General features: G+C 35.3%; 1 protein-coding gene across 7 annotated transcripts in view; it reads right to left on the reverse strand.

Annotated features, from left to right (window-relative positions):
• si:dkey-178k16.1 (band 4.1-like protein 1) overlaps positions 1 to 15972 on the reverse strand; it is a 50692-nt gene that overhangs the window by 29392 nt on the left and 5328 nt on the right. For all 7 annotated transcript variants that reach the window (XR_006928178.1, XM_046869906.1, XM_046869909.1 and 4 more), the window contains exons 2-3: positions 2211 to 2296; positions 206 to 370 (exon numbers count right to left, since the gene is read on the reverse strand). Coding sequence is in view for 6 of the 7 variants with exons in the window: in XM_046869906.1 (XP_046725862.1) it covers positions 206 to 370; positions 2211 to 2279 (234 nt within the window). In the remaining variant the exon portion in view is untranslated. The remainder of the gene's footprint in view (positions 1 to 205; positions 371 to 2210; positions 2297 to 15972) is intronic.

The following is a 15972-nucleotide window of genomic DNA, read 5'->3' on the forward strand; positions in this document are numbered from 1 at the left end:
TCCCTAAAAGCACCAGGCTCTAATAATAATAATACAACTTATGCATGTGTCCCTGTGTGGAAAAAACATTTAAATGATTCAACTGACCTTGCATGTAGTGTTTTCACGTAGAACAAAGAAATATATACATCAAATGCAAAAGTTCGTTTGTCAATAAAGTGTCAATGAAGTGTCAATCAGGCACATAAGGCAACAACCGCCATACCTCTAGTCCAGTTTCATATTCAGATCCATCCAACAGCATGACTTTCACGGGCACTGTCTTTGGTTTTTTGGAGGATTTCTGTGGGGATCTCGACATCCTGCTTGATGTTTTCTCAGATGAGTCATCTGTGTCCCGGTGTTCATCAGACATCTTTGAGTCACGATCCTATAAAAAATAAAGCACATGCATGATACACTAATTTGTAAAGTTCAAACCTGGGCATTAGGTTTCCTACGTTTTTCCTGGGCATTATGTTTTCTAGTTTCCTGTTCTAGTTCACCATGGTAATTTCCATCAGAACTATTAGAGTCTGCACATATTCATTAATTTCCTTGCCAGGTAGAAATAGCAACCGTAACCCCACACAGACAGCCTATAAAAGGTCCCTGCTACATCACATTTTCATCTTGCCAAACAAGGTCAGGCTGAATTAGGATGATGAACATACAGTAAGACATGGCTAAGTTTGTTTCAATTGCAACATACAGTAATGCTAATAGAACCATGTGGAGCATGCATCACTAACAATGGAAAAACTGAAAGAAATAAAAACTACCTTCCTTCGTCAGAGTTGTTAGAGTAGGGAATGAAGTAAACATAAATAGCTGCTAAACCTAGTATGGAGCAAAACAGCTCTTGCAGCAAGAACAGAAATGAGCAGCACATTTGCTGCATTGAAACGCAAGGCGTAGCTGCCCAATCCATCATAGTGGTTGTTTCTGATTTTCTGAATTTGAGTAAAAATCAGAATGCAATGCAGGAATGTGGCTAAGTAGCAGTAGCAATAAATATGCTACGGATAAGAATTAAGGCTGCTTAGACGAAACTAAAGCTGAAGCCTCCACTCCATATATGTGATCTAATCACTAGTGACAGAGTTTGTCCTTCAACTGGCACTGGGCTAATCTGCCTTGTACCACTTTTATTCAAGAGCTATAATGTGCATTTAAAAGCACACCGCAGCTTAAACATGTTGGAAGTAGACTCATATTTCAGCCAGTAGCTAACAGAATGGGTGTGATTTGCAGTATGCTTCTGTAGAGACACTGGTGGCCTTATTAGTGGTAGAAGCTGATGTTCTGCCTGTGAATCTGTGCTACCTACCTCAAATAAAAGTGAGAAAAAGCTTCTGGCCATTATTGAGATGATGTTTATAGTACACAGTGTACTAAAAACCTACAGGCAGTACTGGATCTGCAAGATTATCACCTCTTTCTGTCAGTAATGAACTAGATATTTAAGCCGGAAACCTTATCCGCTAAAACAGTAGCAACAGTAACTCGAAACAGCAACAGCAGTTAGATAGATTTTTGCAGGATACAGCGTGGGCCATGCTGGAATTCCTCACAAAGCCAGAACAATTAAAGAAGCATATGTGTCACATCAGCGTGTGACCACACTTCTCATGGCACAATTCACTAGAAGTGCTGCAGGATTACAGCATTATATCTGAAAATAAGTATTGGCTTGCAGATCTTTGGTCAACCACCACCAAACATAGGGATCCAAGTGAATTGGCAGTATAGACTGAAGTACAGTCACTAAAACATTGTAGCAGGGACCTTTTTATAGACAACAAATTTGTATTTGTGTTACTTGTGCTACTTGTAAGAGCATTAAAAAATCCACTAGTTCCCTAGGACCCTGCTCTGACAGTTCCCAAATTAGTTTTCGAACTACATTCACATGCACACTATATTTTACCTTAAATGAAAATTACAATGAAGGAAAAATTTAAAATCATTAATAATTTTAAACAATTAGATTGTTTTAATCTAGGAAATTAATCCATATCACTTAGACAACAACAAACAAACAATAATAATAATAATAATAATAATAATAATAATTATAAAAATAATATTTACAGATAAAATGTAAAATGCAAAATATTTAATTATAAAAAAAGTGTTCAAACTTTTGATCAATCATTTGTATGCTGCATTATATTGCATCAAATGTCATGTGAAGCATGCAATATTGCTGTATTGTCTTCTGGTCCTACCTGATCTCTTCTTTTGCTGTCTCCCTCCATGGAGTTCTTCACATCAGAAGTTGAACCCTTCTCTGACATTCTGAGTACTCACAGTCCTACAGAAAGACACACCAAGTTGTAGGATTTTTAAAAAATAAATGTACATACATATAGCCAAACACATTGGGGTGTTTGGGCAATGTGTAATTGAGATAATCAGATATTTTCATTGAATGTCTCTGAAATTTGTCAGATAAGTACCTCAACTGAATTTTGAAATACTGAAGTTACTTTCAGTGAGAATAAAATCTAAATTGCAAACAAAGGCTACTGTACCAAATATTAACATTGACTTTCTCAGGTGTTCAAATACTTATTTGCAGCTGTATCATACAAATAAACAAATAATTAAATAGAAAAATATATATTACGGTCAAATATTGCAGGGGCAAATGTTGCATATGTTGACTTTATGGTTATACTCAAAATTATTTATAAGTGCTATAAATTCATAAGTAAAAAAATGCTTAATTAGTTTGATATGGACAGATGGTTTTAAATCATTAAATCAAACATTCAACAAAAAAACTATTTCTGTTTTGGTGGAACCTGGGGGACCAGTCAAACAGTCTAAAGTGCATTAGACATTATACAAATCCAGTATCCAGAAAATATCTCAAACAGACAGTAGATAAAAAAAATAAAAAAATAAATAGTAAATAGTTTAAACTTATTGATTTAGTTAATTTTGTGGGGGAAGGATTAACAATTACAAAAAAAATGCATGTGATGTATGTTTAAATGAAATTCACATCTCTGTGGTTTAAACACTTTTCATGGCTTTCTACACCCACATGCACTACACAGTATTTAGGTTCTTCCACAAACCTACTTCCAACTGTTTCTAGTCCCGGAAATAACTCTGTGCTCCCTTTCTACCTACAGGACTGCAACTAATTTACTGATACACGAGCATATGCACTCACTGCTTTAATTCTCAGTGTGGTGCAAAACACTTAGCACAAAGCCATGCTGTGAATATTTCGCAGAAAGTTACGCCAATGGCACTCTACATATCTCTCTCTCTCTTCCACACACACTCTCTCTGATGCCATTACAAGAAATGTCATAAATTAAGCCCTCTGGTGTGACAACAGCCGTAACATGAAGCATGAGAGAAACTGAGACGAAAAGCAACACGTTGAGAGTGAAAATCTAATGACAGACAAAAACAGCTAAAAATGTCTAACAGTGTTACAGACTCAATATGAAATTCTCATCTATAGTTTAATGAGAAAATGTTTAAAAAATGTCTGTCATTTCAACATCAAATCTCAGAAGCCTGTTTCAGCATCTGTTGTGCACAAATTACAAATTATGATTTAAGTACTACATGTTGCAGTTTATTAAGAGTAGAACTACACAGTGAAATAATAATCAGAGACTTCTGGCTCAGACTTCATCCTGAAATATACTGTCTGAAAGTATATTCTTCAGCTGGTACCTGGCACTGGCAAAATCTTTTAAAACCCATTGCTCTTACAAGAGTTTTTTAAACTATACATAGTCTTGTTATTACTTGGAATGTACCAATCTTCAAAACATTTTGCTGGAAGCATGTAAAGGCAAAAAACATTGAACTTATATAAACATTACATTGAAAAACACACTGACTGAAAATGGCCTGCACTTCATACAATCTCTCACTCATATAAAGTATATAGTGATTAATTCTAGTTTCTGTCCAGCCTCTTTACGCAATGACAGGTTTTGTAGCTGTATGTCAAAGAGGTTTGGAATATAAATTACTTTATTATAATCTCAGCTGAGTGGGTTTTTTTTCTTGAAAATTGGCTATAATCAGTTTAAAGTATGCTCAGAATTCTTAATACAGTGATTAAAGTAATGATAATGAACAATGAGGACAATCATCCAGATGAAATGAAGATTTTGCAAAATGAGATTGTGCCTCTTGAAAATTACTAGTAGCATTAAAAAATGACAGCTTAGATATCAAATATGGGTTTTTCTTACTGCTTTTTGCCATTTTATTCACAAGGTTTTATTTCTGTAACTTTAATTAAACCCAATGTTATAAATTACCAGTGTTGGGCAATAACGCGTTACTAGTAACTTTTGACAGTAACTAATACTGTAACACATTACTTTTTTAATAAATTAACTCCGTTACCTTATGGTGCGTTGTTTTGTAAAAAATAAATTAATTCCGGCTGAAGTGTAGCCTACAGTCTAACCTGTTTACAGCAGAGACGCATTGTAGGATTGGTGGATGAACCACTGTAAACACGAAGAAGACGCACTTGGGCGTGTATCCGTTTAAGTATGTGCAGCAGTAATGGCGAGTCAAGGCAAGAGCAAGACGAGTTTCTCAAAGTTAAAATATGCTCATTATTTCACTTTAGTTGAGCATAAAGACAAAAACTTTTTAGTCAAATGTAAGCAGTGTCTTTCTGGTTTGAAGCTCGTATCTACTGCAATAGCAGCAACTCCAATCTGTTGAAGCTCCTCCAGAAACTACATGCCTCGACGAAGCTAGAAGCTAACCCGGTGTTCTGTTCTACATTGTTGATTTCATACTTAAGCTGTAAAAGGAACATTTTTAAGAGCTCAACAAAACAGATTTTATGATGCAGAAGCCACTTTAGTTTTTGATTCTAGATATATTATTCAGCTTGTTTTGTTATTTATTTCAGAAATCCTTGTGATATATTCAGTTTGTGATGGTCTGACTTAAATAAAAGAGTGTTTCAAAATAACTTTGTGTTTAAGTCAGTTTTGTGTTTGTATTGACCATAACGCATAAAAGGGCATTAATGGGAACATTAAAGAACGTTAAAGAACTAAAAAGTTACTTTTAACAGTAACGCATTACTTTTTGGTGTAAGTAATCAACAAAGTAATTGAGTTACTTTTTGAATGAAGTAACTAGTAACTGTAACTAGTTACTATTTCTTAGTAACTAGCACAACACTAAATTACATATCAAAATTCTGTATATAGCTAAAAAAAAAAAAGTCCTGCAAGAAGTAAAAGTAGTTTCAACAACATTAGGCGTGTGCTTAAAATCACAAGCAGCATGACACATATTTAGGTAATATACTTATTTTGTACTTTAATAACTGCTACAGTTTTACAGCCAGAACTGATGATGCACAAAAATACAGACAATCTACAATTATGATATTATGCCTTATTATTGCACTTGTGACATGATCATGGAAACCGGGTCTAAGAGTTACCAGGAGTCCAGTACATTCCGCAATTAATGTGTACAGTAATGAATAGTTGGGTGGATTTAGTGTGTAAAAAAACAGCTACATTTATTGGCCACTAGTAACAATTGTGAACACTGTACTAATGCTTTTTATTTCCAAGAAACACTGCAAAAATGCAAACTTAACTTGTAAATACTTAACAATGAGCCATTGATGAGCTCACAATAACTGTAATTAAGAATGCCTGTTGGCACAGAAGTTAAATGTTTGCATACATTTGCATTATATCACTCATACTGCCTGCTATACTCAACTGTTTTTTTGTTTGTTTGTTTTTACAGTAAACCCATGTAGAACCATGTACACAAACTAAATAGATAACTGATGAGCTTGCAAATTATTTAGGTTTTAGAATCATGTTTAATTGATTATACTTTATATCAATAAGTTTCATTGTTTCTACCACACTCATTTGAGGACATCTAGCTTAAATAAAATGCATATGATCCAGAGCCTAGCTTGGGAACACTGAGTACAAACTGTGAGAATTCACCCTGAATGAGACACCAGTCCATCACAGTGCACCATGCATTTAAATTTACAAACTCATTCAGAATTCTTTACCAATCTGCCCACCTGCAGGTTTTTGAGCGTGGGAAAAATATGGGGAATATGGAAATGGTAAATCCTGAGGTAAAAACTCCACACAGACATTCAATCGATCTCAAGATCAAACTGAAGACCCTGGAGTTAGAGATTCCAGAATTCAACATGCAAAATACTGCTTTGATACTGTTTTACCCAACAGGACTAGTGATACAAAATACAAGCCAAGCAATCACAGATTTTGATGCCATAAAGCCAAAACCTGTTCGCTAAACCATGAGATAAATAAAAAGTCTTTAAAGATTGAAAAATCATACAGATTATAATACATACGTAGTCAACATGCAGTTATCTAAACAGCCAATCATTTCAGCACAAAGCATTAAAATCATGCAGAACAAGCACTTCAGTTAATAAATGTTCACATCAGAATAGGAAAACTGTAATCTCTGATCTGTATCTGTATGATTTTATGCAATGCGTTGCTGCCACTTCATTGGCTAATTAGATAACCGCATAAACATACAGGAGTTCCTTTTAAAGTGGACAATAAGTACATGTCTAGTGAAGACAACCTCCAGGAATATAAAAGAAAGAGTGAGCAGGTAGAGTTTTGTTTCAGGCAGATGCGTGTGAGCCCAAAATGTACATAACAATACAATTATTTTCTCAGCATGGATATTGAAATGGATGATGGATATAATGTTAGTATCCACATTTTTCCCCCAACCCAATGATATATTCAGTTTAAATCAATTATATTTCAATTGCACGTACACATACATTATGACATTATAACATTATAATACGTTCTCGGTCTGCAGTGGTCAGTATCTATTAAAAGTGATCCAAGAAAAGAACAATTGTGAACAAGCAACATGGTCATGGGTGGCCAAGGCTTATCGATGCGCATGTGGAGGGATGGCTGGCCCATGTGGTCCGACAGACGGGCTATTATAGCTGAAATTGCTGAAGAAGTTAATGCTGTTAATGCTTGAATTGTCAGTGTTTTGTCAGCAAAACGGGGACCAATGCACTATTAGGAAGGGGGTCATAATGTTATGCCTGATCGTTGTCTGACATTAGAGATTGTCAAAAGACATCTTTAGAGAAATGCATACATTTCAAATATAAATGTTTAAATGTATCCCTAATGCATGTATCCATTATGCTGTAGGTAATTGACATTCCACTTCTATGTAGGTTAGTCTTTTATTACTCTATTCAATAAAGGAGATTTAAATGCAAACTGTTCTTTTTAATTGTATTCATAAGGATGTATATATTTACTGAAATAAAAGTATTTAGGAAAACTATATATCCACCACATATAATGCCACAGGAAAGAAACACAAAAACAAGGTTTAAAAATTAGACCAGCATCCATCCAGCTTTTTTTCATAAGAAACATAAAGACATGTATGGCTTACTGTCCTGTGAAATATTGAACACCATGCTAAAATGGCCATCAAAGATGTGTCTCTCTCACTGGAGCTGAATGTTTGCTCAGATTCCTGCAGATTAAATCACACATTAGACCGAGATAACAAGCAGTCAGATGCGGGACCCTTCTTTTATCTCATGTTAGGAAAAAGACTTCTTGTTGTTTTTTTTAACAGCGATAAGAAAATTGTTAGCATTACCTTTTAAACGGTAGCTTGAGGAGCTATTAAATCCTAAATGTTCTATTTGGCTAAATAAGGTTGTTCACATTGTAATGAATTCATATGATATTGCAATAGAAAAAGAATGTAGTGCAATACTCTTCTGAGCACACCATTATTAAGTTCCACTTCCTATTTCTCCTTAGGGAAAAGTGTGTCATCATTTCAGAGGAGTCAATATTACTTTAGACTCTTTTTGTAAACGTCTGTAAATGGCAGGTAAAAATGTTCACACAGTTATGATTTGAAACAATAGAAGAACTCGTGCTACATTTAAACTAAAGCTGCTAACTGCTCTATCTCTATGTATAGAAATATCAGCAGACAAAACTCTAGTTCATTATTCTACTAATTAGCAAAACAAACAACAAACAAACAAATTCCCATGAAAAGCAGCATGGTGGAGCAGAACCCCCAGTTCAGTCTTGTTGCAGTCTGTTTGGCGTTTCTGTGGATGTGTGAGTTTTCCCAGTGGTCTCTGATTTCCACCCACCTCCCTAAAACATGTTGGCTGGTGAATTGGCTGAGCTAAATTCCCCCTAGATATAAATGTCATTACTGAAAACCCTCCCATAATTGTATTTTGAAAAAAAAATAAATACCCACCAGCCCCTAAGTTTTAGCCTGAGTCATTCATGTCATTTGTGAAGGACTACAGTGATACTGAAATACAGGTTAAACTTTAAGTCCTTCACAGGAATTTAGGATACAACAAGTTAAAAAAAAAAAGGTTATTTTCTTCACTGCACTGTGCTTGAATGATTATAGGGTTCAAGGTTCTGAATAGTACATAAGCAAGTTAAAAGAGTCTTTGAACAATTAATGAATAACAAAAATATTCAGGGATATGATTATATTCAGAAGGCAGGGGTTATTTTAGACATCAGACACTATGAAAGAAACCAGTTTACCATCTTATGCTGTGACATTTATCCAGAACCTTGCACTTGTGTATGGTCTCAACCATTTATATCCAACCTTTGAGGCTGCTGATGATAACCTGCCTGCAGTCAATAGTATGGTTCAGTGAACAGCAAAATCAAAAGTGCCTTTTTTTAAGAGAAAATAAGTTATTAAAATGTTCGAAAACAGAGATATTATGTGTTATAATTGCTGCATGCTGAGAAAGGATTGCTTAGCTACAATCTTGATGTCCCTGGTTGTTCTGGCTGCCCTAATCTGCCTTTATCTATAAATGTTCTTTTCAGAAGTCAGTGTCATTGTGGATAATCCTGCAAAGAGTCAATGTGCCTTCAATGCTGATGACAAATGAGAGTGAGTGTGGGTGTCTTGGGAAAGGATTAAATATGTTGTATAAAAACTGAAAATACAAAACACAACCTTTAGGGTTCCTGCAGAGGCCTAGGAATTATGAAGTGCATATACTGTGAAACAGAACTTCAGGTACCCCTATCTAGCTTTGCCATACTGAGCATTGAGGACACAGTAGGATCTTGGCACACTGTCAGTCCATATGGACATAAAGGCAGTGACAGTCCAAAGGGAGCAGCCTTTTTCTTTCTGACACTCTTGAGCCAGAAAAGTGTGGCAATTCTTAAGAAAGTGATGCCATATCCACACTGGATGATGAAACCAACATGATGGGCATTACGTATTACCAGAGCAATAGGTGTGGGTGCTTTCACCTTCATTGCTAGTCCAGTTTGGCCCATCTTGTCAGATATAGACATTTCTCCATATATTTTATAGCTATACTGGTTCAGTTTGTTACTGGTGGTAGCAGCTTTACCATCAAAATAACAGCTTTAACTTTTTGCTACACTTTGGTAAGCATTATTTGTTTACATACAGCATTTGCAGCAATACAAGCACAGAGATTAAGGCATGCCAACTGTTTTGTGTGGTGTAATTCAGTGAGTCCATGTGTATCAGACACATCACCCTCGCAGCTAGCATTACTCACTAACAGTTGTTTGCCTACTGAAAAAATAGGTCTGTGAAAAAACACTTAGCATTTGACCTACATCTTTCATCCATCAAACAGAAATACAAACACTGGTCACTCATCCCAATTTCAACATACTTCTGTCGCTCCGTTACATAAAAAGCCATGCACAAAAGTTCTTTTCAATCTTAGAATCAACAAGCACAGGAATAAAGAAACCGAATGCAGCTATGTTAGTGTCCTTTAAATGGCAACAATATAGTTGAAAATACTGGCTTGCTTAGATAAATGCCCTAAGAGGCAGAAAAATGGTGGGAATAATTTCTCATAAAATGACGGCCACACTATGCCATTTGTTAGGAACGATCTTTCCCTGTGTGCCCTCCCTGCAGCATTGCTGTTGGAAGAAAAAGGGAGCGTGTTTGCAAGTGGCCCACTGTCACTCTGAGTGCAATCAATCATCTGCGGTGCAATCTGTTAAAGGAATCCATCGTTCATGGCGCAAAGTCATGGCCGCAGAGCAAAAAAGCTGCAGGACGGCATCTGAGAAACTTCATGCAATACTTCGAGAACAGATATTTCTAAATAAATAAAGCCTCCGAATTGTTTTTCCCCTGCAGAAAAACGATACGAGAAAATTAATTTTAGCAGAATACACATTTTTCTAAAATGGGTGATAAAAACTTCATATAGTATTTGACACATGCATTAAATCCAAAAAGCCAAATACGGTAGCCATTGCAGTAAGCAATAATGGCTCGACCCATTTTAATTTGCAGACCTAAGCACATCAATATTCAAACGCTTGCTAAAAAAAAAGGAGGCAAATGACCTCATCCCACTCTGTCTAATCAGCTGCTGGCACTGGATGAGTAGGTCCTTCTTATTCAAACCTTTTAATTGGATTTGTTGAGAAAAAATTCTTCAGCGGACAAGCACTATACACTCTTCCTTAGGCAAACATTTTTTAATATGGCTACCTGCTCTCACAAAGAGCTCTAGATGATCATTACACCCTGCTTTTTTGCACATCACAGTGCTTTAAAAGAAAATTCTCTTTCTGCAGAAAAACCTTTTTCTATTGCAACCCTACGGATCTTCATTCATATTTATAGTACCACTCTCTTGAACCCGGACACTGCACAAATTCTGTTCCTTATTCACAGCTATTGAAATGTAATAAGAAAGTAATGCATGATGCTGTGGACCTTAGTATCACTTCTGAGAAAACAGATGCAATAACTTATAAACCAACCACTTTTAAGAAAGAGTGAATTCCTTCACATGTCCCCGTAATAAAGGAATTTAAATTACACTTTAAATCTGTCATGATGATTCCGCATATACTCATGGCCTACAGGACAAAAACACAACACCATGAGTGAATTAAATGTTCAGCCCTATAATAAATGTTACATTTTTTTTTCAGGTGGCGCATTTAGGGATAATGTTCAGGCATAAAGTAATTTTTTTTTCTCAGGCCCTAATGGATACTTTCTTTGGCCATTTCAACCATCAGATAAGGTTTCAACCATATGCCATCAAATATGGCCCCAGTTGGCATATTAAAATTAAATAGCTGGATTTGGTTGTCAATTAGCAAATTACCTCATTACACTTGAACAACAACTGTTCCTTCTTATTAGTTGTATTATGGATGAGATGGATGCTGAATCAAAACATCATGTATTCTGCTGTTGTTTTTAATCTCGTTGACATGTTTTAAAGGCACCAACTTGGAAAACAAACCATCTTGGATGCACTGACACATTTGGTGATAGTTCAATATTACATGGATAATGTATCTCCAGATATAATCTGATACTCAAGGCACATGAAATTCCAGGGACCTTTACCTTACTGTTTACTCTCTTGCTACTTTGGTCTTTTATTCTTTTTTGTACTAGATAAAGTTTAGTTATCATTTTGCACTGTGCCTGGAACAAGTGTAAAACTGTCACACAAATCTTTCATTATATATGTTTCATATGTGGGACAATGAAGCTGTAATTTGAAACTTTTAAGTTATCAAAATCAAATGATAAAATAATTATATATGAATATAAACACATCATATATCACATTTTAATAAATACTCAAAGGTCAATTGGAGCCAGCTATGTAAAAAAAAAAAGGTAATCAGATTTGTCTAAACATATCCCCGGAGATTAAATAAACAACGTGTGGTCAAGAATCCTGACTGTGTACATTCAAAGGACACTGAGATAACTCCATTAAATAGACAATGTCCAAGGGCATCTTAAATGAAGCAACCCATCCTGCAAGCATTTCCATAGACAACGATAATTAGATTGTGAGACTTCATGTTAATTTACAGATTTTTAAAATTGCAAACACCCATAATGATTATCATCTGTTCATTTATTTTTATTTTTTTGCACACCACCTTCCTCCTGATGGCATTAATGAAACAAAAAGTATTTTCCTTCTATTGTCTTCGCAGATTTCACAGACGGTTATTATCACAAAACCATCGCAAAGCTTCAGGTCTCTCACAATGACAGGCTTTCAATATGACATCTAAACAAAGTAAAATGACAGCAAATACACATACACACACACACACACACACACACACACACACTTTTTTGATGGGATAATGGAAAATTAAACAGTGCAATGCATGCTTTTTGTAGAATACAGTTGCCATAGTGACTAAAAATGAACTGTCATTGCATAACTGCATAACTTTTAACTGTTTGGCAGGGGACCTTACATTTCTGGCTCACATAGAATAATAATTTATTTAAGTCAATGTAGAGCCGGAAATGGCTATAAATATGTTAAATAACAGAATAACATTCAAATATATATAACAGATCAATAATTTAATAATTTTTATAATAAATTATCTAATGAGGCCTATTAATGCAATATAGTTATGTTTGTTTTACCTGCATGACTTGACATGTAGTCCGTGCTGCATACAACTGCAGAAACACTTCTAAAAACAATACTTTTTCATTTTCTGAAAAAACCCATTGAGAGAACAATTGCACAGCATATGCACTTATGTTCTAGTCAATTATACGTAGTTTGCTTTTCGGTTCAAGCAGAACTAAAAAAGTGTTGAAGCAGGAAAAATCATTCAACCTGATTTCTGTACATCTGTTACGATTATACCTGAAAATGGTTTTGACATGATCACAATAGTTCTGACTGAAACATTTCTGCAAAAACAATTTGCTCTAATTGTAGTACTAACTTGATCTATGACTAAGTCACAGTACTAACAGGACTACTGTTTTAAACCTAATCTCCATTTACAGTATCTATATACAGGTGCACCTCAATAAATTAGAATATCATTAAAAAGTTTATTTGTTTTAGTAATTCAATACAAAGAGTGAAACTCGTATATTATACAGAATCATCACACAGCTAGTGAAAACCCAAAATTCAGTATCTCAGAAAATGTTAACATTGTGAAAAAGTTCAATATTGAATACTCGTGGTGTCACACTCTAATCAGCTCATTAAATCCAAACACCTGCAAAGGTTTCCTGAGCATTTAAATGCTGTCATAATCTGGTTCAGGCTACACAATCATGGGAGAAGACTGCTGACTTGACAGTTGTCCAGAAGACCATCACTGACACCCTGCACATGGAGGGTAAGACACAAAAGGTCATTGCTACAGAAGCTGCTGTTCACAGAGACCTGTATCCAAGCACATTAATGGAAAGTTAAATGGAAGGAAAAATGTTTTTGGAAAAAGGTGAAACGAAGCCCTTTCAAGAATTTGGGAGATTCACAAACAGTGGACTGCAGCTGAAGTCAGTGCTTCAAGAGCCTCCACACACAGACGTATCCATGGTCTACAACTGACGCATTCCCTGTGTCAAGCCACTCACTAACCAGAGACAATGTCAGAGGTGTCTTACCTGGGCAAAGGACAAAAAGGACTGGACTGTTGCTCAGTGGGCCAAAGTCGTCTTTTCAGATGAAAGGAAAGAAAATTTGGCATTTCATTTGGGAATCAAGATACTAGATTCTGGTTAGAGGATCATATGTACATATAAATTCATCACAAAGCACTACAAAAGCTGAAACACAGCTCCAACATGAAGTCAATGTTCACATTTTAGAAATGTTATAAGATAACGAGCCCCCAGAAAGATGCCATTTTTGGTTTTCATTGAATTCCTTTTTTGTTCATTCTTGGCTCACATGAAGTTGCTGGGAAGCAGTAGCTCACTGGTTAAGGCATTGGGCTCTGAAATAGAAGGTCACAAATTCAGTTTCCAGCACCATTACGCTGCCCTCTTTGGCCATTGATAAATGCCCTTTAACTACTTAGATATCAATAACTGTAAGATGTGATAAAAAGGTCAGGTATGTGTATAAATGTACATGAGAATAATAAAAGAACATTGCTATATACACATATATACATATACAAAAATGCAACTTTGGAAATAGCCAGTTCACCAAATTTAATTGATGAGATCCACACCATTCACTAAACATGTTCCACCTAAGAGCATACAAGATGCCTACCCTAGGAACTCATGCAGCCATTCTCACATGGATACCCTAAAGAATTGTACTTCCTAAACTAATGTATAGCTAAATCTTACAATTGCATTTCAAGTAGCTGAATATCGATTACTTGCTCCTTCTAAAAAATGTTGCTTTAATCATAAAGACTTTTCCATGTAATAGAACCAACACATTTGGTACTATTTGCCTTTATGACTGTATGCTCAAATAAACATAAAACTCACCTATACTGGTCACCTATATCTTATATGATCACAAATCTAGAGCATCATCTAGATGTCTGTATAGTTGTTTGACAATGTTGATTTGTTTAAAGACTAGACATAAATGCAAAAATTACTGATACTATTAAAATTTAATTGAACTGTGATTTTGTATAAATAATGTAAACTTTTATAAAAAAAAAAGTCTGAGAATTTGTTATGTATAATACACAAATAATCAACTGATCTCAGTAATCTTAAGAAAAAGATTATCAAATATGCTTATAGGTTTTAGAATGTTTACAAAATGTATTGGTTTTAAAATTGTTATTTCACTTTACAATCCCATGAGCAATAAGTTCTTGGAATATGAGAACCATAACATCACCCACAACTTGAATAAATCTGCAACAAATCAATTCCACTGGCACATGCATTCTATTTCGCATCCTATCTGATACAGGAGTGGATCGATGCTCTGCTCTGAGGAGCATAGAAGAAGGGCAGCAATGGTATAATTACTAGGAGCATCTGCATAATTATTAGGAACGTAATCACATGTTGGTATATATTCAACGGTCAGTTGTACATTATGCCTCTGTGCCATATTTTGGCCATAACGATGACCAGCACTGGTATTGATCAATTACTGAAACTGTCCATACAGATGCAATAGAGCAGTGGCAGACCAATTGGCAGGTCAATCACTGACTTAAGTTTGAATATATTTTTGAATTATTGCCAAAAGTCTATTCTTTTCATTTCATAGCTTTGATCTCGAGTGCGCTGCAAGCAGTGTCTGTTTACGTTAAACTTTCTACTTGAACAGGTTTCAGCCGTCACATCACATGTTTCTGAGATCAAAGAAAATCTGCCATGAGCCTTTTGAATCAGCAGTGCAGGTTCCAGCAGCATATAGTACATGCTGCTTGAAGCTGTTGCTTTAACCAATCAGATTGCTAGTTGTCGGCACGGGGCCATCTGGCAGGAATTGGTCGGCATTTTCACCTCCTTTGGTTGAATAGTCAGAGCTCTCAAATTGCATCTGTAGCAAACTGCATAAGATCAAAAATATTTGTTTGGATTTGATCGCAGTTTTTTCATTCCACAATTTCTGACAGAGGAGAAGAACTTGATTTGGCCACAAGATGGACTTTTCCAGAAAAGCTGGACAAAGGTCAGCCAATACAGCTGAAAGCAGTTGTTTAGCTTTTTCATTAACCATTTATACTTTTACTATAGATGTGATGTCATAATAGTAGCATTAAAATTGGTTGAAGTTGGGCACTACTGAGGGCCTTAGTGTTAAATGCATGGCATCTATTTAAACATCCAGTTTCTAGAAGACAAAAAGATTCCCTTTATTCGTGAACTAGAACAACATGCAACTTGACATTGCAATTAATCCGTTTGTGAAATTAGTTCGCAGTATACACTATACAAGTCCTGACATCAAGTTAATGTGGTGTGTTGGGTGTTTAATGCAAAGTATTTTACTAACTGCATATGATACTTTTATGATAATTGATATTTTAGAACTTTAAAACTAACCAATCCATTGTCACTATAATAAACTGTAGCGAATTTGGCTCGCAAAGAAAATTGAATATTTATAAGTAATTATAACAGGTTATAGTTACTCCTAAATATTTA

Source organism: Silurus meridionalis, chromosome 16 (assembly GCF_014805685.1).
Source record: "Silurus meridionalis isolate SWU-2019-XX chromosome 16, ASM1480568v1, whole genome shotgun sequence".
Taxonomy (NCBI): Eukaryota; Metazoa; Chordata; class Actinopteri; order Siluriformes; family Siluridae; genus Silurus; species Silurus meridionalis.